This window comes from Camponotus vicinus, unplaced genomic scaffold, assembly GCF_025532165.1.
Source record: "Camponotus vicinus isolate PSW18456_S1 unplaced genomic scaffold, iyCamVici1.0 SCAF_8, whole genome shotgun sequence".
NCBI lineage: Eukaryota > Metazoa > Arthropoda > Insecta > Hymenoptera > Formicidae > Camponotus > Camponotus vicinus.
This window is the reverse complement of record NW_028141980.1, coordinates 12,159,972-12,182,793: the sequence shown is the minus strand read 5'-3', so window position 1 is coordinate 12,182,793 and position 22,822 is coordinate 12,159,972. Positions and strand designations below refer to the sequence as shown.

At 30.7% G+C, this 22,822-nt stretch overlaps 3 protein-coding genes across 13 annotated transcripts; 2 read left to right on the top strand and 1 right to left on the bottom strand.

Annotated features, from left to right (window-relative positions):
• Positions 1-7,713: 7,713 nt before the first annotated feature.
• Positions 7,714-16,503, bottom strand: LOC145975333 (ATP-binding cassette sub-family C member 10). 3 transcript variants are annotated; one of them, XM_083105724.1, is made up of 18 exons: positions 15,110-16,503; positions 14,400-14,538; positions 13,843-14,308; positions 13,550-13,650; positions 13,108-13,365; positions 12,711-12,987; positions 12,400-12,623; positions 12,007-12,244; positions 11,654-11,922; positions 11,353-11,574; positions 11,079-11,290; positions 10,127-10,982; positions 9,832-10,058; positions 9,254-9,760; positions 8,957-9,148; positions 8,629-8,872; positions 8,401-8,540; positions 7,714-8,187 (listed from the first exon to the last, which is right to left on the bottom strand). In XM_083105724.1, exons 2-18 carry the CDS (start codon positions 14,535-14,537, stop codon positions 8,070-8,072), a joined length of 4,689 nt encoding a protein of 1,562 aa, XP_082961850.1. In that variant the 5' UTR covers position 14,538; positions 15,110-16,503; the 3' UTR covers positions 7,714-8,069. The 3 variants fall into 3 exon arrangements, with proteins under 3 accessions (XP_082961850.1, XP_082961849.1, XP_082961851.1); XM_083105723.1 differs by having other exon boundaries at positions 13,550-14,308; XM_083105725.1 differs by having other exon boundaries at positions 13,550-14,060; positions 15,110-16,502.
• Positions 14,892-17,847, top strand: LOC145975335 (coiled-coil domain-containing protein 97-like). Of its 7 annotated transcripts, none has more exons than XM_083105733.1 (4): positions 14,892-15,057; positions 15,502-16,519; positions 16,990-17,155; positions 17,235-17,320. In XM_083105733.1, exons 2-4 carry the CDS (start codon positions 15,612-15,614, stop codon positions 17,277-17,279), a joined length of 1,119 nt encoding a protein of 372 aa, XP_082961859.1. In that variant the 5' UTR covers positions 14,892-15,057; positions 15,502-15,611; the 3' UTR covers positions 17,280-17,320. The 7 variants fall into 7 exon arrangements, with proteins under 7 accessions (XP_082961859.1, XP_082961857.1, XP_082961858.1 ...); XM_083105731.1 differs by having other exon boundaries at positions 14,893-15,057; positions 15,233-16,519; XM_083105732.1 differs by lacking the exon at positions 14,892-15,057 and adding an exon at positions 15,081-15,447 and having other exon boundaries at positions 15,527-16,519.
• LOC145975334 (vacuolar protein sorting-associated protein 35-like) lies at positions 17,759-21,945 on the top strand. Of its 3 annotated transcripts, none has more exons than XM_083105728.1 (12): positions 17,759-17,848; positions 18,479-18,698; positions 18,816-18,939; positions 19,032-19,227; positions 19,298-19,492; positions 19,584-19,667; positions 19,758-19,994; positions 20,211-20,359; positions 20,437-20,923; positions 21,001-21,420; positions 21,494-21,637; positions 21,710-21,945. In XM_083105728.1, the coding sequence occupies exons 1-12, from the start codon at positions 17,846-17,848 to the stop codon at positions 21,887-21,889; spliced, it is 2,439 nt and encodes an 812-aa protein (XP_082961854.1). In that variant the 5' UTR covers positions 17,759-17,845; the 3' UTR covers positions 21,890-21,945. The 3 variants fall into 3 exon arrangements, with proteins under 3 accessions (XP_082961854.1, XP_082961855.1, XP_082961853.1); XM_083105729.1 differs by having other exon boundaries at positions 17,760-17,848; positions 18,500-18,698; XM_083105727.1 differs by lacking the exon at positions 17,759-17,848 and adding an exon at positions 17,865-17,894.
• Positions 21,946-22,822: the final 877 nt, after the last annotated feature.

The following is a 22,822-nucleotide window of genomic DNA, read 5'->3' as shown; positions in this document are numbered from 1 at the left end:
CCTATGATAAAAAGAATTTATAAAATTTTTCTAAATTTTTCTAAATTATAAAGTTATTTTATCATACTTTTTTTTAAATCTTTATGTGTCGCAAAAATAATCATGCAAATATTAATACATATATCAAAATTTTATTTATATTTACTTAAATCACGACTTTTCTTCTTAATGGTGCAGATAATGAGATATAAGAAAAGATAATATATGTTTTGTTTTATATAAGACTTACTTTCACATACAACTATCCAAAATGGTAATTGCGCTAATCAAGAGTACAAATTGTTTTCTGCAAACGCCAGCTTAAACTCGTAGTGCGCGCGTATTACTAGGGTGTAAGTTTATTGAATTCCTGGACGACACCCTCGCGTCCAATTTCAACCCTTTGCGTCGACACTGCGCAAGAGACGGCGCGTCTTATCACATTCACACGAGAATGCATTCTCATGTTTGCAACATGTGTTGGCGGTGAGTTTGACGAAGATACTCTATATACACAACACACGAACACGCATTGCTCAGATGTCGTCCGGCCGAATTTATTTAATCCAATTAAGGAACTTCGCCGGCAATCTTTTGAACGTCTGCTCGGTCGATTGAAAGTTACACGTGTTTTTGTCAGCTCTCATTTAACACACACCGGGTGTGTAATCGGATACGAAACCATCTGAAGGATCTGGAGGCAACGGCAGGCAACGCCGATTTGGAAGCGTGGCATACGTTGTGTGAGAGAAGAGGCCTTATAGATGTCGAAGTCTGACGATTTCGTGTCGATTACGAGGAATCGAGAGAATCGATACGACGGGATAGTCTCATCGTACGATGATGTACAACTGATGTACCTTGCTACATACATAAATATACACACAACATATATAATGCAATTGAATATCCTCCGAGTTTTCCGATTTTATACACGGAAATGAGTATGCAGCTGTATGCTCGATAAACATCAATTGTGATGATTTTTGAATTCTATCAGACGTAAATAAAATCATGTTATGCGATCCGGAAAAAAGAAACTGAACAATGAAAGCAATATCTGAACTGGTATTTTATTCTGATACTAAATTTCGTTGATTATTTATGTTTCTTTTTTACTTTATATTTGTAAAATATATAATATATAAAATAAAAATGTATAATGTATAAAATGTATATAAAAAAATATATATATATATATATATTTTTTTTTTTTCATATTGTTGCAACAAATTGCAACTTTAATAATAATTAAACTTTCCTGAATAATTTTCAAATTATTATACGATTCACAATAAAATAATTTAAAGAGAGAAAAATTATTTGAATTCACATATAATGTATATAGAAGTGTAGTAGTGTATAATGTAGAATTTTTAAATTTATGCCAGTTTAATTATTACAAAAAAACAATAATATAACGAATATAAAAAATGTTATTACTTAATTGCAATACAATATATATTTGGCTAAGTTTCTAATAAAATCTTTGGTAGAATCGATATCATCTATACGCCGGCTTAGCCATTTTACTAATGAAACAACTTTCACGGTGCAATTAACAAACTTGCCGTTGTACCGATATATTAAACCAACTATCGTATATGAATTTCTCATTTCGGAGCAATGAGATCAAAAATTATGATATTGTCTGCGTGTGTCTATACAGTGTCATCTAAAAAATTTATCTTTCCCATCATGAAATAAAAGATATTCATGTATCGAAATTTTTAAAAATAAAATGTTAATTACATATGTATTTATCCAAAATACAATTTTACCACAAATATTTTTGGCATATAATATGATATAAAATTATAATCAAAGCAATAGAGTAACGTGGTGATTCTACAAACAATGCTTGTTTCACCTTAAAGTTTTCATATACTTCGTATTTGCTACAAGGATAGTTGCTTTTTATGGTGCACCGTATATAGCGGACTTGCGGATAGAGAAAGCCAATTACTATCTCTGCCGCATTTGGCATAGTACGAATGGACTCCCATCCAGTTCGAGCTGCATCTATTTCGTATCAGGTGGAAGCCAATTGTGCAGACTGGGCGAACCAGTCATATATTCCTGGCAACAGCGCGGCGCTAAATTATTATAATGCCCATCGGACAAAGCGCACTGTCTCGCTTGAAATTCTGTGCTAATGAATTAGGGGGATCGAACTCGATCAAACATGCGCTTTCGCATGGATGCGTCGTCAGGTATTATCTATTCAAGTTCTCAGATTATCTTATGTACACCGAATTGAAGCCAAGCTTAGTCGAAATGGATGACGAATTATATAGTCTTTATTTATTTATAAACAAAATTATAATCTTTATAAACCAAAAAAGTTCCTGAAGTATTTTATAACTTAATTAATTTTTATCGTTATTAATCTTGCTACATAAAAATATAAAGGGAAAATCTGTTGCAATATGTAGTTTGACATAATTAAAAGTCTCGTCGAAGCAGCAAGTTGTTTACGAAATCGCGTACGCTTTGTTCATTTAAAATTAATTAAAAAATGCCGGATAATTGTACTGCTCATTAGCAGTAATTACAGTTCTACAGATTTGTCGAGATCGTGGATTAATGTTTACAAAAATATCGACCAATAGATGTACATTATGTGCAGCATTACCGTCCGCAAGTATCATGCGTTTAATTATTTCTAGTATTATAACGTTTGCGGTCCGATGTAATCGAAACTGAATATTTCGCGCAATATTATGGGATAATCATCGGTTCCGCCCACCGAGCAGAAATATTAAACGCAATTAAACGCTTCCCTTTGGTGAATGCGCGTCGCATGCGAGAATACAAAATTCGTCTGACTCGCCGTGGATCATAGGGGATGTAGTTAGAGATGGGATCAAATCCTTTGTATATCTTTGTGTGTATATGCAAATGATTTAAGAATATATATATTAAAATTTGTATTATAAGAAAACATATTGTTTGTTATTACAGAGTTGAATGTTATTAAAGTAAAATTTGAATCTCTCTCTTTCTCGACGTATTTATTTTTATTAGATCTATCTGCTTTTTATTCGATATCTATATATTCAAAATCTATCTACTAAAATAATACTTATATATTGAATAAGAGGAAGATTTGCGAGTATACATCGACTTGATCTCATTCTAGATGAGGCTCGAGGTCTGAAATGAAGCAGCTATCTCTCGGCTTGCCACGACTTGTCAATTATAATAAGACGCGTAATGAATGAGTGCGTTCATGATCTGTAACAGAAAAAAAATGAAGGAAAAGAAAATCTCATTTTCATTGGTCATTAATGGATGCTGAATACGTTCTTAACACGAGACTTGGTAATGAGCTCGCAAATAGAAATAAATGTAGAAGAGTCGTGTCATATTTACGTATATCTTGTTGCGACAAACCGTACAATATGACTCGTATTATGCGAGTGATGCATATCTCTGCGCGCATGAGAAGTTATGCGAAACTTTGTCTAGAGATACACACCTATTCGCGTTGTTGGTAAGAAGCTCCTTAATCTTTACCCGACGACGAAACGTGAGATAAAATTAACACATTCTATTCTTGGAAAAATATAATACTAATGAATAATATTAAAAAAATAATAAACAATTATGAAAACTTATCATTAATAGTCAGATTTGGAAATAAGTGGACAATCTTTTATTAATTATTATAGTAATTATTTATAATATATTATATGATATAGTAATTATAATTATATTTTTTATTATTTATATATTTTATATTTGATTTCAAAAATATTTTTATGCTATTAGTAAATTACTAGAGAAAGGAAACCAGAAAGAGAGAAAGAGAAAAAAAATAACATGATGAAAAACATTTAAAAAGCTTTGTTGTATTTTTTATGTATGTTATGTAATATTCATTAATAATAATCTTTGACTTTAGAAATTTATAATTTTACAAATAACTCTCTGAAACAGTAGTAACAAATATAATATTACTGTTACAAAGAGTTATTTGTAAAATAATACTATTTCAAAGAGTTATTTGTAAAATTACAAATTTCTAAATCAAAATTATTATCCAAGGATTTATAATATAAAACTTCTAGTTTCTCATATTATAATATTGAAAAGGAAATTCTTTAATACTCTGGATCACACACAATCGCGACATTCAATGTTCGAAATAATTAAACTTTTTCAATCGTACTTTGATCAGTCAGAGTTTTATGTTTCGTATTTTAATATCGAATAAAAAACAATGATGAAAGGAGATGCATCAGCGCAACGTTAATGTTACGACATATGAAACAATTCGCACGTTTTCCGAGAGAAAAACCTAATATGAATGCTAGATATATCGATACTCGTATCACATAACTTACGTTGCACAAATGAGTCTATGCATTGAATGCTGATGTATCTCGACGTTTCTGATACACACGTACATATGGTCATATACATGTATATACATAGCTTTCCATCTTATCGCGCACTAATCATGGTAAAAGCAGTAGCTAGCACGTTATATTCGTCATTCGACGTGTCTTGCCTTACTTAATGGAAATATGAGAGGTGTCACTTTCGCGTTTCGTGACATTTCTTTCTTTACCTGTGTTGTTATTTTCTTTTACTACTTTTAAAAAGACCGAGAGATATTATTCCATCATCGTTATTGAGAATAGTTATTTATGTTGGTGCAATGGCATTTGTCAAAAATTGAAAATGTGCTAAAATGTGAAATTCAAGTAGAATTTACAAAAATTTGAAAAGAGATCAAATTTTTATTAAAAAAAAGTCACTTCCAAATTGAATAAAGAATGCTATGCGAAGATATATATTTTCCAATATATCCTGTATATATTTAAATTAAAAAAACTAGAATTAAATAATATTAAATAATATATATGTGCGTTTAGAATTGTAGAGTGTAACAATAAAGAACGATTTATCTTCATATTTTTGGTGGTTGATTTGGCATTTAACTCATTAGCGTCAAAAAGATTTTATTGAATCGATTAAGCAAGGAGAGAAAAAAAAGCATCATTGTTGTAATTAGTGGCGCTAAAGATCGCGTCGAGATCGATTGCACGCGTCACGCGCGTGTCGCACGCAATCGTAGCTTTTTAGATTTGCATCCGCTATTTCTGTCCACCTGCGACCACCAGTAGAGCAAATTGTGATTTATGCGAGCAACGTGTGCGACCGCCTGACGAAAGAGAATTGTGAGCGTAATGAGTTATGGAGGCTCGCTCCTAATTCAGATATATGGTCGTGTAATCAGCCTTTTGCGCTTGACATCCGCGTCACCGTGTCTTCGTGTCTCACCGCGATATCATTTTTTTATCATCCCGGATTATCCTTTATCGCGTACTACCGCGTTTTAATCTCGACAGGAACGAATCTTAACTTGTGACATGATAAAAGATGATCAAAAGTGAATCAATTATTATTCAATTACTGGTGCATTTCCTAATTTAAATTGCAGGCTGATTAATTATTATATCTCTGCTTTAAATGAAATCACTGCTCTGAATTGTTAAGAATTAGTTTATTAGATTTATAAAAAGATTATATAAAAACAATAACAATGTTATAATAATCGATTTCGTAATAACAAAGAAAAACAGAGTTGAACATTTTAGATTAATCTTAATAATTAAAAAATGGCATCTACAGAAACGATCATAACACAAAATAACAATATTATACAACACGATTTCCCATGCATAAATTTAAATACGATCGCGTTTCTCAGTTTTAGTTGAGTAGCATGCGGTTCGTGGCAATACCGTCCGTGTCGTATAAATTGCGGTAATAAATGGTAATTATGTTACAGCACACGGCGGTAATGTGCCACCATATCGATTTGCGCCTGCCTATGATTTAATATCCGCGACCATTTTACTATGAAATTGCAATCGAATTGGATAATAGCACCTGATAGTTATCAAAGAGGCGGACACACGCACATATTCTCTCTCTTTCTCTCTTTTTCTCTTCTCTCTCTTTTTATCTCTTTTTACCTTCCAAAGCAGATCTTTAGGATAGATATAATCGAACTAATCCTACGATAGACGCATTTTTGGAGTAGCCAGCCCGTTTGTCGTAATACATAGCGACTATGCTTTAAATCTCAAGTGCCTGCTGAGAAATGTGTAAGAGTAAAGGACCTGCATGTCATCGGTGATACGACAATCTGCTATGTCCAAGATAAGATTTCAAGTATTCCACAAAGCCCATGTAATTCATTAATGAACTAACCCTTTGAGGAGAGAGATACGTTTGAACATTGACTCGAACATTATATGTATTTTATCGATTTAACAAAGCTTATGCCAGAGAATTACGTTATTTTTTTCTGCACTTATATATGATTTTCATTACGCGAAACTAATATGTATATATATTTTAACAGTTTTTAATTGTTTAATAAATGTAAATTTCGTACAAAGTTAAATGTACACATTGGCTAAAAATTATTAATAATATATAAGAGCAAAGAGAAAAATGATTAAAATAAAAAAATACATAAATAAATCTTTAATACCTTAATAATATTGAAAATTTTGAAAGTATATAAAATGCTGAAAAATAAAGAAATTTAACTTTACGTTATTTGCTTCTCACCGTACCGAACAGAATGTCCTGTTGTAAAAGTATTCCTTCCGCGCGCGGCGAATACTTTCAGGCAACGTGGTACAAAGCTGAAAGGAGGATCTAAGGGCTCTATCATGCTGTATAATTTTTTTTTTATTTACCGTCAGTCCTTTGAGACACGTGAGCTCCTGCCGCAAAGCACAGGCAATTTTGATTTAAAAATGGAGCTTATCGTAGATTTATGTCATGCGCTTATATCTCCGCGATAGTTTATAAAATACGTGGTAAGAAAATTGACTTTTGCTCAAGACATTTCTCTTTTTGCAAGTTTGGATTTTAATAAAGAGAAAAATAATAAAAACACATTTATATATTTATATATAATAAACTAATTGACGTATTTTTAATATTAAAAAGTATTTAATATTAAAATATCTAATTATTAAACCAAAATTTTAAAGAGAGAAATTTTCGATAGCTTAACCGTAACGAATAGAGTTCAGCTTATTCGGGAGTTTCTTGCATCGCAAAGCTACGGAAGACCGACCGATCGTGTAAAATAAACGACCTCATTAGCGGCATGAATCGCGCTTGTTTTCTGAGGCATACCTCTCTCGCATTCTGGCGATTCAGTTGGCAGAACACGAGTGTACGGGACATCTCACTTTCGTTGACACGTCGACATAGCGTAGTACATGTCCCGCTAAATTTCAGGCAATTAAAAAACGGGAAGCAAATTAGCCGAGGCTACAGCTCATTAATTCTCGCCGCCTTATAACAATGACAGCGAGGAAACGTCATGTCATATGGCTGAATGCCGGATACATTACGGGATAAATTATGCCGCTCTCTCTCCTCAAGCCTACACACAGACAAACAAAGACACGCAAACGTGACTGGCAACACGTGCATACGCGCTACCGGGCGCTAATTAACTCCGTGAACAATATCGCAAAATGTTCGCCTTTAACAGCGAGCAATTGCGTTCTTAATTACTATATAAATCGCGCTAATCACTCAAATGAATTGTATCAAAGTGCAATTCGGAATAATACATTTGTGTGTTATAAAATTATATAGCTAGATAAAAGTTGTAATAAAATTCCTGGTGAAGAAAGAGATTATCTTTTAAATTATATAAAGCATGGAAAATCAATTAGAATGTTTTTTTGTGTTTCTTATTGCATGTTTATTTATATACAAAGTATAGATGAACAACCTGTACAGAATATCGTCTCCATAAACATTAATTAAACTTTAGATAATTTCGCGATTAATGTTTACGGTAGCAATGATATTAATATAATACATTTCTCGCATATATAAATAAAAAATGTTTACTTTTATAAACATCGCTTCCTAAATTTATTTTTAAAAACGTAATTTTCTTGTATTCATATGAAAATATAATAATTCGTCTCTTAAAAAATATCATATCATGTATATAATACATCACATACACAATCATTATGTACAAACATTTATTATCTTGAATCATACTGCATAACCAGATCGTATGTGCTTAGTTATTCTTGATCCGAAAATTCTTGACTAGCCAGATGATAGAAATGAGAATCGGCATTCTGGATTAATAAATTTGGCTCGTCAAATTCCAATACCTCTCCATCACCCATCACTAGAACTCTAAATAGAAAAAATAATATTTTTTAAATGAAAATTAGAGCAAAACATATACATTATAAAAAACTAATAAAGTCTTTTATGTCTGCAAACATATTATATTAAGTAAAAATAAGTTTAGAATTAAAAAATAAAAATACCTATCACAGTGCATAATTGTCTTTATTCTATGAGCGATTAAGTAAAAATAAGTTTAGAATTAAAAAATAAAAATACCTATCACAGTGCATAATTGTCTTTATTCTATGAGCGATTATAATAACTGTTGCACTTTGGAAAGAAGATTTTATTGTCGCTTGAATAAATTTATCCGTTTCTTGATCTACATTTGCGGTGGCCTCATCAATGCAGACGATCTGTAGATGATAAATAAGTGTAAATAAATATCAAGTCATTAATATATGAACAATTGCTTTCTCGAACAATATTAGAGATAAAAAGTACCTTCGCATTATGCAGCACAGCTCTGACTAAGCAGAATAATTGTCTCTGACCAGCACTGAGATTACTACCACCTTCATCCAAGACTGCACCCAAGCCACCCAATCGATAAACTAAAGAGTGCACCTTGCATTTTTCAAGAGTTTTATATATATGCATATCGGTATACTGGTCCAATGGATCCACGTTCTCTCGAATAGTACCCGAGAAGAGAAACGGAGTTTGAGGTATAATAGCTAAACGGGATCTAAAATATTTTTCTTTTTTTATAACTATTGATATACAGTGATTATTTTTTTTTGGATATAACTTTTTGCAAATTTATAGATACCTTAATGCATTTAATTGCAATGTTTGAATATTTACGTTATCGATTAATATATTCCCAAAACTGATTTCTGTCAGTCTAAACAATGAAGCTAATAATGAACTTTTTCCAGCACCAGTGCGACCAACGACGCCTATTTTTTCTGCTGGTCGCGTGATAAATGTTACCTCTTTCAATGATGGCGCTAAATGATCTCTGCAGATATAACAAATTATTATACTATTAAATTAACTAAATTATTATACTAAATGCTAGGCTCTTGTGTATTATTTTTATCCAAAAAATTTTAACTAATTTTACCTGTACTTCAAAACAACTTCTCTAAATTCTACAACACCTTGACTAGGCCATGCGTAAGGTGGATTAGTACCCGTCACATTTTCAGTCGGCACATGATCTAAATATTGTTTAACTCGTTCCACTGCAATCATTTCTCTCTCAGTCTCAGTAAAAGAATTTACAACTCCAGATAATAATCCGGTTACAGATAATGCGTATGTGATCGCTAAACCGATTAAACCAGGATCAGCTATGTTATATTGATGTTGCAACACTGCCATAATGCTAACTCCGGCTAAAAGGGCGACACCGATAAATTGCAATCTTAGTGCGAGCCATTGACTGATAGCTACAGAAGCGAATTGCGTTTTTTGGCTGGCTTCTAGTAGCAGTTCATTTTCCTGTTTGAAGCGAGGTACAGTACGAAAGGCTCTGATACTCGTTAGACCACTCAAAGTTTCACTAAAATGAGCATATAAAGGAGACAGCGTGATACTGGATAACCGTTTTACCTCTCTCGATGTTAATCTAAAAGAAAAAAAATTTGGAGAAAATTATATATATACAATATATTTGTAGAGAATTGAAAAAAGTTGTACCTGTAATGATTTTGTATCCAATGATAAATTGGTATAAGTGGTGCTAGTACTAGAAAAATCCATGGTAACCCATAAGCTGTAACTATAATGGTAGCAACTAAACCAAATAACTGTGCCAGTAAGATGTTGGCAATAAAAGGTAGAGAATCATCGATCGTATATGTATCGGATGAGAATCTATTTATAATCCTACCAAGCGGTTGAATGTCGAAAAACATTGCTTTTGCCTGAAACAATTTTCATAATAAACTTGATATCGCAAAAAAGAGCGAATTATTTCATAGCTCATATTTACCCGCATAATTATCTTCAAAAGCTGCTTATGGGTCGTTATGGCTGCTTGCAAACCACCATATGCGAAAATGAAAGCTCTGATTAAAGTAAAAATAGAATTAAATACAGCTAGTAAGACGTAAACTGTTAAATAATACTTCATATCATGCAAGCCATAATGATCGTAATAGAATTGCAATTTTCCGGGTCGAGACATATCAGTTGAATTGATCGCTGTTGTATTAGCATGAGTCACCCAATATGTTAACCATAAATCCGTAATGTTTCTTGAGCTTTGCATTAAAATCATAGAGAGAAATATTGAGATTGCCAAGTATTGTCCTATAGCCTTGATATAATACATGTATACTGAGAAGCGTACTGTTCCTTTTTCAATAGTTTCTTTTTCAAGTAGCGGATCTATCTCGTTCTTTTCCGATCGATTAAATTCATTGGGTATTATCTTCATAGACGCGATATCCAAGTCGGATTCGATGGATTCCGATAAAAGATAATCTTCCAGATCGGGCAAAACGTCACTCGGTTTTCCTTGATTAATAATTTTTCCTTTTGACATTTCAATGACTATATCTGCATGGATCAAATATTGAATCTGATGCGTGCATAATATCCTGGTTTTATTTCGTAACAAGCCTAGAATTACGTGTTGAAATACATGTTTAGCAACTTTGACATCCAACGTCGCTAATACATCATCTAGTAAATAAATATCTTTATCCGCATATATAGCACGAGCCAGAGAAATTCTCGTCTTTTGGCCGCCGCTCAAAGTATTTCCAGCTTCACCAACGGCTGTTAAATCCTTATTAGGCAATGAATTCAAATCGGACGTAAGAGCGCAAGCCTTCAAAATGTTCCTATTATACAATCATAAAATAAGATAAAAACTTTAATATAAGATATAAAAAATACAAAAATTTAACATCATCAATTTCAAGACGCTTGATACCTACTTGTATTTATTATGATCATAGGATTTTCCAAAGAGAATATTATCCCGGATTGTACCACGTTGTAGCCAAGGATTTTGTTTTACATATCCAAAACCTCTGTGATCATCATTAACTGCTATTATCCCTTTAGTTTTTGTTATTTCCGCTAAAATGCCATCTAAAAGTAAAGATTTCCCACTTCCAACTTTACCCATGATACCGATTAATTGTCCCTGTGTAAAAGAAGAAAATATTTATTTACATTCAAAGAGAATATTATAAAGTTTATTTCTACCTTTTGTACAGATAAATTAATATTATGTAAGGCGAAGACATCGTCATCTTCGAAGGTAACACTTTTTTTAATATCAGTGCTCGAAGATGGAGAGATTATAGTTCTTGGACTTGCAGTATCATTATGCTTTGGACGATTTACAGTTAGTGTCACATTTTGCAGTAATAGATCAACATCAGGAGTAATATCTGTATAGTATAATGATGCATCCATGTCAGGTAACTAAATTAATAGAATAGAAACTGAGTTTAACAATAATTTGTGTTTGCACTTTGTATTATAAAATTCAAAATATACATACATCCAGCATTTTTTGAATTCTTTTAAGAGATACCCATGCTTCTGTAAGACCGTTTAAAACCCATGGAAATGCATTTAAAGGTCCTATTAACATGTTCAACAATGCCATACTAGTAAAAACCGTTTTAGCATTTAATTCATTTCCAAGCAATACATATGTTGCAAATGTTAATATCGCAATGACAACAGGTGTAGTTGCCCAAAAATAAACGCAAAGAGCATCTAAATATTTTCTACCTCGTAAATATTTCACTTCATTCTCCCTTAGCTCTATGTAAGAAAAAAAGATTTAGATAAATATATTTAAGTGCAAGAAATTTTATTTTAAATTTATCTATATGAAAATGTACTAACTGAAAATTTTCCGTAAGAAATGTTCTTCCCACACATTAACCTTGATTGTAGTTATTCCGCGTAATATTTCTCCCATCAGCCTTACTCTTTCATCTTTATATTCCATCAATTTGGTGCTAAGCTTACCGATTTTATTTGCTATGATCTTATTAATTGGTATAAGTATTATCGAAAATGCAACACCAGCCAAAAACGAAACACCAATTTGCTTATGTAGAAGATACAGCGTCACGAATAACTGAAAATATAAACACCATATTTTTAAGAAGTAGTAATAAAGAAAGCTAAAAGTGTAAGATATAAAAAAATATATTCTTTTAATATATATAGATAGATAGATAGATAGATAGATAGAAAAAATGTATTAGATTCATATTATTATCATGTAATTACCTGTAATGGTATACTCCAAAATGTATGAAAACTAGGGCAGCTATTGACCAATCTATCAGTATCAGTACTCATAAAATTAACAATTTCACCAAAATTAAAACTATAATTTAAGTCGATATTAGAAGAATGCAATGTTTTTTGATAAACCAAGGTAATAATTGCAGAGCGAATTTTCAAACCGACAATAGACATCCAGAATGTAAAGTGAGTATTACAAAAGGCACCTGTATGTATATATAAATATTATGCTGTCATATAATTCATGTAATAAATATATTTAACATTGAAATTAAATTTGACTTTATAATTACCAATTATAGCGCTGAATATTATAAGAGATGCATATAAATATCCATGTGAGATTGGCTCATTTTTATCTTCAATAAAACTTATCAATCTATTTAGCAATATTGGTCCCATAAATGAACTGGAATCTGCGATAAATCTCAATATTCCAACCGCATAAAATTCCCAGCCGAAACATTTATGCAGCAAGTAAGACAGTGTTATTTTTTTTGTAATTACTTTTACATTCGTCTGAAGCAATGTTTCTGAATTATTTTCGATTCCATTTCTTGTTGTTTTCGGCTACAACATTATTATTATTATTATTATTACAAAACTAATTTATAAAATAATTATTATGCTTAAAATATTAAAAAGTTATATTGTAAAATAAACTATAGAATGTCTTAGATGTTTGCTTACCATATTATTTAAATGTTTGTCAATTTTATGACTAATTGCATTGGTACTAATCTGATAGGGTAAATCAAATAAGTCATCAGAATGATTTAATAACCCCTTAACGCCTTTTTCCATTAATGGTGTTACCCAATGGAATAAAAGCTTAGAAATCATAGTAACATCTTCCATAGCAACTCCAAGGTAGTTTGAGTCCTGTTCCTCTGGAAATTGTACGTATGAGGAACTAGGACTACCCAGTAGAGCAGTGCGTTCTCCTATCTAGAAATACATTGTTATGTCACTGTAATATCTTTGTTTATTAATAATCCAGTGATTTTAAATATCATGAACAATATTTTAATTAAGTAATGTTCCACGCAATTTAAATATTTTCAGAAAATCGTAATAGGACCAGAAATAGAGATTAATGAAAATGCAAGACAATTCTGTGATAATAGCTTACTGTGACATTTCGAGATGATACCCTTGTGCGCTCCGGCCTGGCACCCGGTATCAATGTTATTGTATACAATATCAAAAGAGTAACTACGCTGATACTAAAACCTAGTGATAAGTTTGGCAAAACATCATCTTTGGGCGTATTATCGATGTGACTGTGTAACAGTAGCACAGAAATAACGATCAAAAGAAATATCAATGCTCGTATTAATACCGGTCCTCGTGGATTAGGATTTCGTCCACGTTTCAAGCTTAAAATAAAACAAAGATGCATAACCCATGCTAAACCTTCAGTACCTGCTACAAAATAATCCACTGGCTTAGCAGAAGTAAATTTGTCAGTAATTTTTGGTGTCGTCTCATAATTATAGATAGAAGGCGCAACAGGAGTTACAGTAGTATCTTGAACATTACTCTCTGGCAACAGAATTGATTTAGCAAATCTAATAGTATGATTTAATCCATCATGTATTCTGCTTATAATATCTGTTTCATCTAAAGATGGATTTATATTCCTATAAGTGGAAATGTTCAATCTTTTTGGTACTGGTGTGTTATAGTCTTGCACTTCATCATGCACCAAAGAAATAGTAGTATTAGTCAAAATAATATACGCTCTTATGATAGGCAATATCACAAGACATATAGTAATAAGAATTCTTATATTTATAGCATGGTAAGTGTGCTGATGTCGAGATGAGGATATGTTTGTTTTTCCACAATAATATGCAGAGACTACAGCTATGAGAGTTAATACTGGTATCTGAAAGTTCAGAAATAAATTTGATAAAAAAAATCAATCATTAATTTATCTTTCAAATTTAATGCAAAATAAAATTTATCGTACATATTACCTGAAGACAAAGCTGTTGAAAACATACATCCAAGTCATGTGTTTCCGGATTCAAAGGATTAATATTTTTGCTAGATCCACATAATTCGGTCCAATTCCACTTCCATCTTTCTACATCATTCAACAAATTCTCTGCCATGCTAGAAATTATAATTAAAATTAATTCATGAATAAGAAATTGTTCATTTTCAATAGGTTAAACAAATATTTTTGGAAATATGATAAAAAGGATTGAAAAAACTAAATATAAATAACATATGCAAAATTATGATAAAGCTATTTTATATATATATATATATATATATATATATATATATATATATATATATATATATTCAGAAATATAAAAAAAATTTCTTAAAAATAAATTAAACGAAGTAAAGAATATCTAAACAAAATAAACATATATATATATATATATATATATATATATATATATATATATATATAACATTATGTGTTATCTTGTTTAATAATATTACAGTTTCCAAAGTTTTATATCACTTTTACTTACAAATATACTCAATATGGTATTTTATTAAATTGCATAGTTAATAAATCACAGTGATACGTTGCACTATAGAGATTAGAAATTGTATAAAATGACACCATCGAGTGCGATTGATCTAACTGATAATTAATTATAAGTAGATAAGATGGTAATGAGATATTAGTAAACAACGTAATTTAGCATGTTATGCAAATATTTACCTGTTGATTAAAAAGCCATAAATACTAAAGCACGCAATATTAATAAGCACTATAATATTTATCACGATTTCTCGTTTGCATTATATCTTGCTGCTGGGCTCTCATATCGACGAACATTCACAGGTTAAGTTCCCCTTGACAGTATGACGCATAGTGTGATGCAAACTTGGGGAATGACGATTGATTGTCCAGTGAATTTTGCAAAGTATTGAAAATAAAATATATGAGAGAATATACGCGAACATATATATTCAGATAAAAAATCACGTTCTTTATCTTATTTACCGCCAGTGACAACAATAAAGAAATGCAAGTGTAATCTCTCGAGAAATAACGAAGTAAATGTGATGTAAAGAATATATATATACATATTCTTTGTGTGCGTAATTTAGATCGAGCTCTTCTCTATTGCACTAGGATTACAATACGAATGATATAAATCTGACTGATAAGTCGACGTATACAAGTCCATTCCATTTCCTGAATCGAATATAATTTCCTGATGAAAGAGGCCGAAGAATCTCAAATTGAAGGGAATATGATCGTGGAAATGAAAGAAGATGTATCATGTAATGAGAATGAGAATAGTACCAAAAAACAGAGCACAAATTTTCCTATGGTAGATACAAAATATACTCTTGAGGAGGAAATCCTAAATCATGTGGCCAACAGCAAAGCAATTTTTAAGAGCCAGCAGAAGGGAGAACCTGAGTTAACGTACAAGGAGAAGCATGCCACAGCTGAAAACTTGTTGAAAAAGAATCACTGCTTATTCTTATCCAAATTTGGACACTATTTAAAAGTGGAGCACTTGGAATACTTTAGTAAAAGTGAGGATTATGAGACGGTTTATCATATAAATAGACTGCAGAGATACTTTAATAATTCTACAAGACGTATTGATGTCAGGAACAAAAGATATGAAGCTTTGAAGGTATTAATAGAGAAAGGGGAATATTTCAGCGAATGCGAAATGATGAAGAGAAATCCATTATTGTATGAACATTTGGTAGGACAGTATCTGACAGAAGAGCAAAAGAAAACTAGAGATGCAATTGACACACGTGCAAATTATATCGATATACTTATGGAGACTATTGAAAGGGACAAACTGCAAAAGCATCTGGAATCTCAAAAAGAAGAGGAGAATGAAGTACAAGAGGAGAATGATTCAGATGATGATGATGAAGATGATAATAGCAGAGATATATCTAAAACAAATTTTAATAAACAGCTTAATTCTCATTGGGGTGAAAATTTAAATAAAATAATTGACAAAGATAAAGGCAAACATAGAAAACTCTCAAATAGTAAAATATCAAACCAAGAAATACAATTACTGAGGCAAGAGTTTGTTACAAATATGTATGAGAGTTTCCTGGATGGTAAAGATAGAGATTTCGACTATAGGTATATTTGTTATACTAATCACACAATGTAAATACAATCTGAGAAAGTCTCCAAATATATTTTTTACTTATATTAATAACAGTTTATATAATGAAAGAGTTTATTAATAATATATATTTAAAATTTAATTAATATAACATCACAATTTAATTAATAACATATTTAAAATAATTTATATGATTAAACCAATATTTATATATTTATATATGCATAATCATTTTTCTTAAAATATATATACAAATATTTTATGAAAGATATAAACTAATATTAACTTATATTTATATCCATAAAATAGTTTTTAAAATGAATTTGAATACAAAATATGTATATATCTTTCCTTCCCATTATGCACATATATGTCATATTTTATTTTTTACAATAGCTTTAAATAAATAGAAAGCTACAGAATATTTTTAGGTATTTAAAGATAACAATTGTTTTTATCATATATTTTCTTAATATATTTTCAGCACTGTGGATGATAATGAAGCTTATGATAATGTAGAATTGAAAAATCAAGACGAAGAAGAAAAGTATTTTGATTCTGAAGACCCTGAAATTGTTCTTCCACGTAATGAATATAATGACCAAAACGAATCAGAAGATGAGTTGGATGCATATATGAGAACACTGAAGGTTAAATAATATTTTATACTTTACAATTGCCTCGCGCTATTGTTGGCATTGATTCATAGAAAGGTTATTTATCCATTAGGAACAGATACCTACAAATTCACATTCTTTGGATAATCCAACATAGCCCAGCATACATTAGATTATATATAATAAATACATTTATATGTAATTCAGTTTTGTATATATTCATTATATAATACTATACCCCTTCCCTTATTGCATTTCAATTTATAAAAAATATTAAAAATTTTATATTTCAATTTATAAAAATATTATTATTATTTTGAGAAAGATATGAACTGTACAATTTTTTTGTTGTAAATGTTCTTTTCTATCTAACATTAATTAAATATATATATAGTGTTTTTTAGTATAATTTACGAAAATTATCGATTATTTATTATTATTATTGTATTTTATTCTTTTTTCCGTCGCAAATTATTTAATTTTATTTTTTACTTCAAATAAGAAGAATTAGTTATCTTAATTTTATTAATTTAATTTGTATTTTATGTATTTACATTCAAGTTGAAACACATACTCATAAATTAATTATCTATCAAAACCAATCAGAGATCTCTATAGAATCATATGGAATTCTAGCCAAGCTGAACGTGTCTGGTGTCTTGTCAAAACGAGTATCGGAAGTCGGAAGTGCACGACGATTAATTGGGTACTTTTTTCAAGAAAATGGTAAGAATCGTAGTGTTTTAAATATTTTGCAATGCTGCTCGCAAAAGTAAATATTCCGTTGTGGATTATATTCGTGTGGTGATTGTCGCATGAAAAATTAGCTTAGTGTTGTAAAGGTTATATGTTGCAAAAAATTTGGAAAAAATGTTTCGCGAAGATTTTTTAAGAGGCAATAATATGTGAAAATAAAATAATTAATTTAAAGAAATTATCTATTAATAAAAAATTAATTTCTTGTTTCTATGCGAATTAATTAGCGTTCATAAAAACTGTAAAGACATTTTTTATACTCTTCAATCTTATCACATATCATTATAATTAATGTATCCTATGTTATATTAGAAGAAAATTACTTCCAAATATATATCACTTTTCAATATATTTATACATTATTGTGTTTTTACTGTAGATAAATGTGCATTTATATAGAAAGTATTAATCTTTGATATATTGTGTTAATATTATGTGTACAAGAAATAGATTTTGCCTCTCAATGTCTATCTTTAATCACGAGGAGATAATTTTAATAGCTTGTTTCAAGTAATGTATCTCCAATGGTTAAGCATTTGTAGTGCATGCTTGAGTTGTATGGCTTACCTAGTGTGGTACTACCTGGTGTCCCCCTGGTAGGTATCTTTATTTTTTTCGCAGCCAATGACACCTGCCATAACAGGGATGGAGGAGCAAGAGAAGCTGTTGGAAGATGCTATCGGGGTGGTTAAAGTCCAAGCTTTTCAGATGAAACATTGTTTGGACAAGGCTAAATTGATGGATGCGCTAAAACATGCCTCCACTATGTTAGGAGAACTTAGGACTTCTCTTCTTAGTCCAAAGAGCTATTATGAGTTGTGTATCCTTATTAATTATTTAATTTCAATGACTTTCTGATTTATAGCATTGAATACAAGTATTTGGCTTTGGTATATTTGATATAGATATAGATATTTCTTATAACAATTATTATTAGATATGGCAATAACAGATGAACTACGACACTTAGAACTTTATTTGTTGGATGAATTTCAAAAAGGAAGAAAGGTTACAGATCTTTACGAATTAGTACAATATGTTGGCAATATTGTACCTAGACTGTATGTATCTGTTTTAAACTGCTATCTGCTATAAAACTCTGTATTATCATTTTCTGATTGTGAAAAGTGAGATAATCTAATAAACGTTCCAGCTACTTACTTATTACTGTTGGTTTGGTTTATATCAAAACAACTCCTGGCTTAAAAAGGGATCTTTTAAGAGATCTTGTAGAAATGTGCAGAGGTGTACAACATCCGTTACGTGGTTTATTTTTAAGAAATTATTTGTTACAATGCACAAGGAACATTTTACCAGATGTCACTGAAGGCGATGATGAAGATGGGACCGTATGTATCCTATAAATAATGGAATCTTTCTTTTCTACATACATTGTTATTTTTAAAACTTTATTTTCAGGTTCGTGACAGCATAGATTTTGTTCTGATGAATTTTGCAGAAATGAATAAATTATGGGTACGCATGCAACATCAAGGTCATAGTAGAGATAGAGAAAGAAGAGAAAGAGAAAGGGAAGAACTTAGAATTCTTGTGGGAACAAATCTTGTACGACTTAGTCAATTGGAATCTGTAACATTGGATAAATATAAAAAGGTATATTATTAGGTATATTATTACATACATACACACAAAATCTCTTTATTTTTTTTAATCAAATTTTATTAAAATTACAAATATATTTTAGCTTGTACTACCAGGGATATTGGAACAGGTTGTTAGCTGTAGGGATGCCATAGCACAGGAATATCTTATGGAATGTATAATTCAGGTATATTTTTTTTATATGCCACAAATATTTTATATTCTTAAAAATAATAAAAATGAAAAGAATAATTTTGTTTTTTTTTATTATATTTAGGTCTTTCCTGATGAATTCCATTTACAAACATTAAACGCATTCTTAAAGTCTTGTGCAGAATTGCAAAATGGAGTGAATGTTAAAAATATTATTATATCACTAATCGATAGACTTGCAGCCTTTAGTCAAAGATCTGATGGCGTAGGAGGACCGGGAAGTCCTAATCAAGTATCAGGAATTCCACAAGATGTCAAACTTTTTGATGTATTTAGCGATCAGATTGCTATTATTATACAGGTATCTACTAAATAGAATAAACTTTATTACATGTATTAATAATGGCTGTATAATAATGGCTGTTCAGTGATGATTAGATACTGCACAATATTTGACAATTCTATGATAGAAAGAAATTCCTTACCATCTAGTTTAAGTCTGAGAATAATTCCAAGATATCTCATATTACATTTTAAGTATATGTACTATTTATTTGATTAGATATATTTTTTATAGACAAGGCAAGATATGCCTCCTGAAGATATTGTGTCTCTTCAAGTAGCTCTCATAAACTTAGCACATAAATGCTATCCAGATCGGGTAGATTATGTGGATAAAGTTTTGTTCACAACAGTTCAAATATTCCAAAAACAAAATGTTGATAAGTAAGTTTAAGCAATTTATTATACATGTTGGCAGGTATTTTTATATTTTGTACATTAAACATCTGTTTTTTTCCCAGGCTGGAATATAATAGTGCCGTTTCGAGAGAACTAGTTAGATTAATGAAAATTCCTGTAGATAATTATAAGAATATATTAACTGTGCTTAAACTTGAGCATTATGCGCCTCTTTTGGATTATTTTGATTATGAGGGTAGAAAATCGCTAGCTATATACATAATAACAAATATTTTGGAAAACGAAACATTGATACCGATGCAAGAACAAGTGGATGCGGTGCTCTCTATGGTATCTCCCTTGGTACAAGATCAGCCGGATCAACCAAACATAGAAGAAGATCCTGAAGATTTTGCTGAGGAACAAGGTCTGCTTGGCAGACTAATACATCATTTCAAATCGGAAACGCCGGATCAACAATATATGATATTAAGTGCTGCAAGGAAACATTTCAGTGCTGGTGGTAACAAAAGAATTAAGTATACTTTGCCGCCTATAGTCTTTCAAAGTTATCAATTGGCCTTTACATATAAAGCATTGAAAGATCAGGTTTGTAATTCTATATCTAAAATGAGATCATTGTCATAACTATATCAACTGACATTACATTGTCTTTTTTTTTTCAGGATGAAATGTGGCAAAAAAAATGTCAAAAAATTTTTCAATTCTGTCATACGACTATCACTGCACTGATGAAGGCTGAATTAGCTGAATTACCTTTGAGACTATTTCTGCAAGGTGCAATAGCAATCGGCGAAATCCGTTTTGATAATTTTGAGATGGTAGCTTATGAATTTATGAGTCAAGCATTTTCAATATATGAGGATGAAATAAGCGATTCAAAGGCACAGCTTGCGGCGATCACTTTGATCATTGCTACGTTTGAACAAATGAGCTGTTTTGGTGAAGAAAACGCAGAACCTGTGCGTAATCAATGCGCTTTGTATGCTAGTAAATTATTGAGAAAGCCTGATCAGTGTAGAGGAGTCGCTACTTGTTCACATATATTTTGGTCAGGAAAATCTTTAGCTACAGGTGGAAAAGAGGTACATAAAAATATACATCGATTTATAGTCTCGATTATTTGAGAGATAAATTACATGAGAAATATAATTTCAGATGCAAGAAGGTGGTAAAGTATTAGATTGCTTGAAAAAAGGTATTAGGATAGCGAGCCAATGCATGGATACGTCGGTGCAAGTGCAATTGTATGTAGAACTGCTGAATCATTACATTTACTTCTACGAGAAAGGAAATACTGCTGTAAGATTCACAGAATAGTATGTCAATTTATTTTTTATGTAAGTTGCCCTTTTTAATTTGATTATTTTTTAGGTGACTGTGCAAATATTGAATCAAGTGATTGCGAAAATTAGAGAAGAGCTTCCTAATTTAGAAGCAAGTGAGGAAACTGATCAAATACAAAAACATTTGGCAAATACATTGGAACATTTAAGAAATAGAATGGAATCAGCAGACTCTGATGGACTTTCTTATCAAGGCCTTGTTCTTTAATTGCATAGAATTGGCGTATTGTAATTTTGTAAATAAAAGATTTTTAGAATATTATAGGTCGATAGTATCAACAAATTAGCATTAATTAGTATCCAATTTTTAATTTTTATCTTTAACTTAATTTTTAATCTTTATCTTTATTAAAAACAGGATTACAAATTATATATATAATAAACAGTGACTTATTAGTTCTCGGAAGTAATTAATTGTGATTGTTATAATTCAGATCAATATTGTACAATTTCTTACTTGGATAAATGTATATATTGAATTATATATATGCTAAAAATAAAATTCTATTAAAATTTTAAAAGAATTTAAATGGATAACTTTGAACTAAATCAATTCTCTGAACAATATTTTGATTTTAGCTTTATAATGTTTAAGTGCTCTACAAAATAATAAAAAATGGATATGTTTGTACCCATTTGTCATATGATTCTGCTAGGGCATCTCAGATCCTCATCATTGCTAATACCTGCATCATCCATAGTGATAAAGCAGAGAGAAGCCTGAGAGGGGCCACGCTGCCATTTTTCATGGGACGCTTTTTCTACGTTGTACACTAGCGGCGCGTGCATCCATTTTACGCCGCCTGGAACTACATGGCCACATCCACTTTTAGGTGCCGATAAAACAGTCGGTTTTGGTTCATGTCCGTGCTACATCCACAATTTATAGCTCAGAAATAACATCCCGCATATAGACGTAATTAAAATATACTTTGTTAGCTGCGCGATTTCTTTTCCACATTCAAGTATATATTATAAATATCAATATTAATGAGATGCTATTAATGAGAGCTATTAATGAAATAAGTTTGTGTAATATACGTGTGTAGGATATTTTCTCGTGAATATTATTGTCGATAGAAAACAGAAAAGATAAATTATATAAAATTCAATAAATTGAATTTTATTTACTAAACGATCT

What these genes read in the sequence shown, in the direction of transcription:
- LOC145975333 (XM_083105723.1), bottom strand. Translation starts at nt 14,537, where the DNA reads ATGGCAGAGAATTTGTTGAATGATGTAGAAAGATGGAAGTGGAATTGG. An exon ending in TATCATCTCGAAATGTCACA is followed by an intron (nt 13,366 to 13,549) that starts GTAAGCTATTAT and finishes ATGTATTTCTAG; the next exon opens with ATAGGAGAACGCACTGCTCT. An exon ending in TTAATTTATCTGTACAAAAG is followed by an intron (nt 11,291 to 11,352) that starts GTAGAAATAAAC and finishes TCTTTTACACAG; the next exon opens with GGACAATTAATCGGTATCAT.
- LOC145975335 (XM_083105730.1), top strand. Translation starts at nt 15,612, where the DNA reads ATGAAAGAGGCCGAAGAATCTCAAATTGAAGGGAATATGATCGTGGAA. An exon ending in GATAGAGATTTCGACTATAG is followed by an intron (nt 16,520 to 16,989) that starts GTATATTTGTTA and finishes ATATATTTTCAG; the next exon opens with CACTGTGGATGATAATGAAG. An exon ending in CATATATGAGAACACTGAAG is followed by an intron (nt 17,156 to 17,234) that starts GTTAAATAATAT and finishes TTTATCCATTAG; the next exon opens with GAACAGATACCTACAAATTC.
- LOC145975334 (XM_083105727.1), top strand. An exon ending in GCGATGATGAAGATGGGACC is followed by an intron (nt 19,228 to 19,297) that starts GTATGTATCCTA and finishes CTTTATTTTCAG; the next exon opens with GTTCGTGACAGCATAGATTT. An exon ending in ATAAAGCATTGAAAGATCAG is followed by an intron (nt 20,924 to 21,000) that starts GTTTGTAATTCT and finishes TTTTTTTTTCAG; the next exon opens with GATGAAATGTGGCAAAAAAA.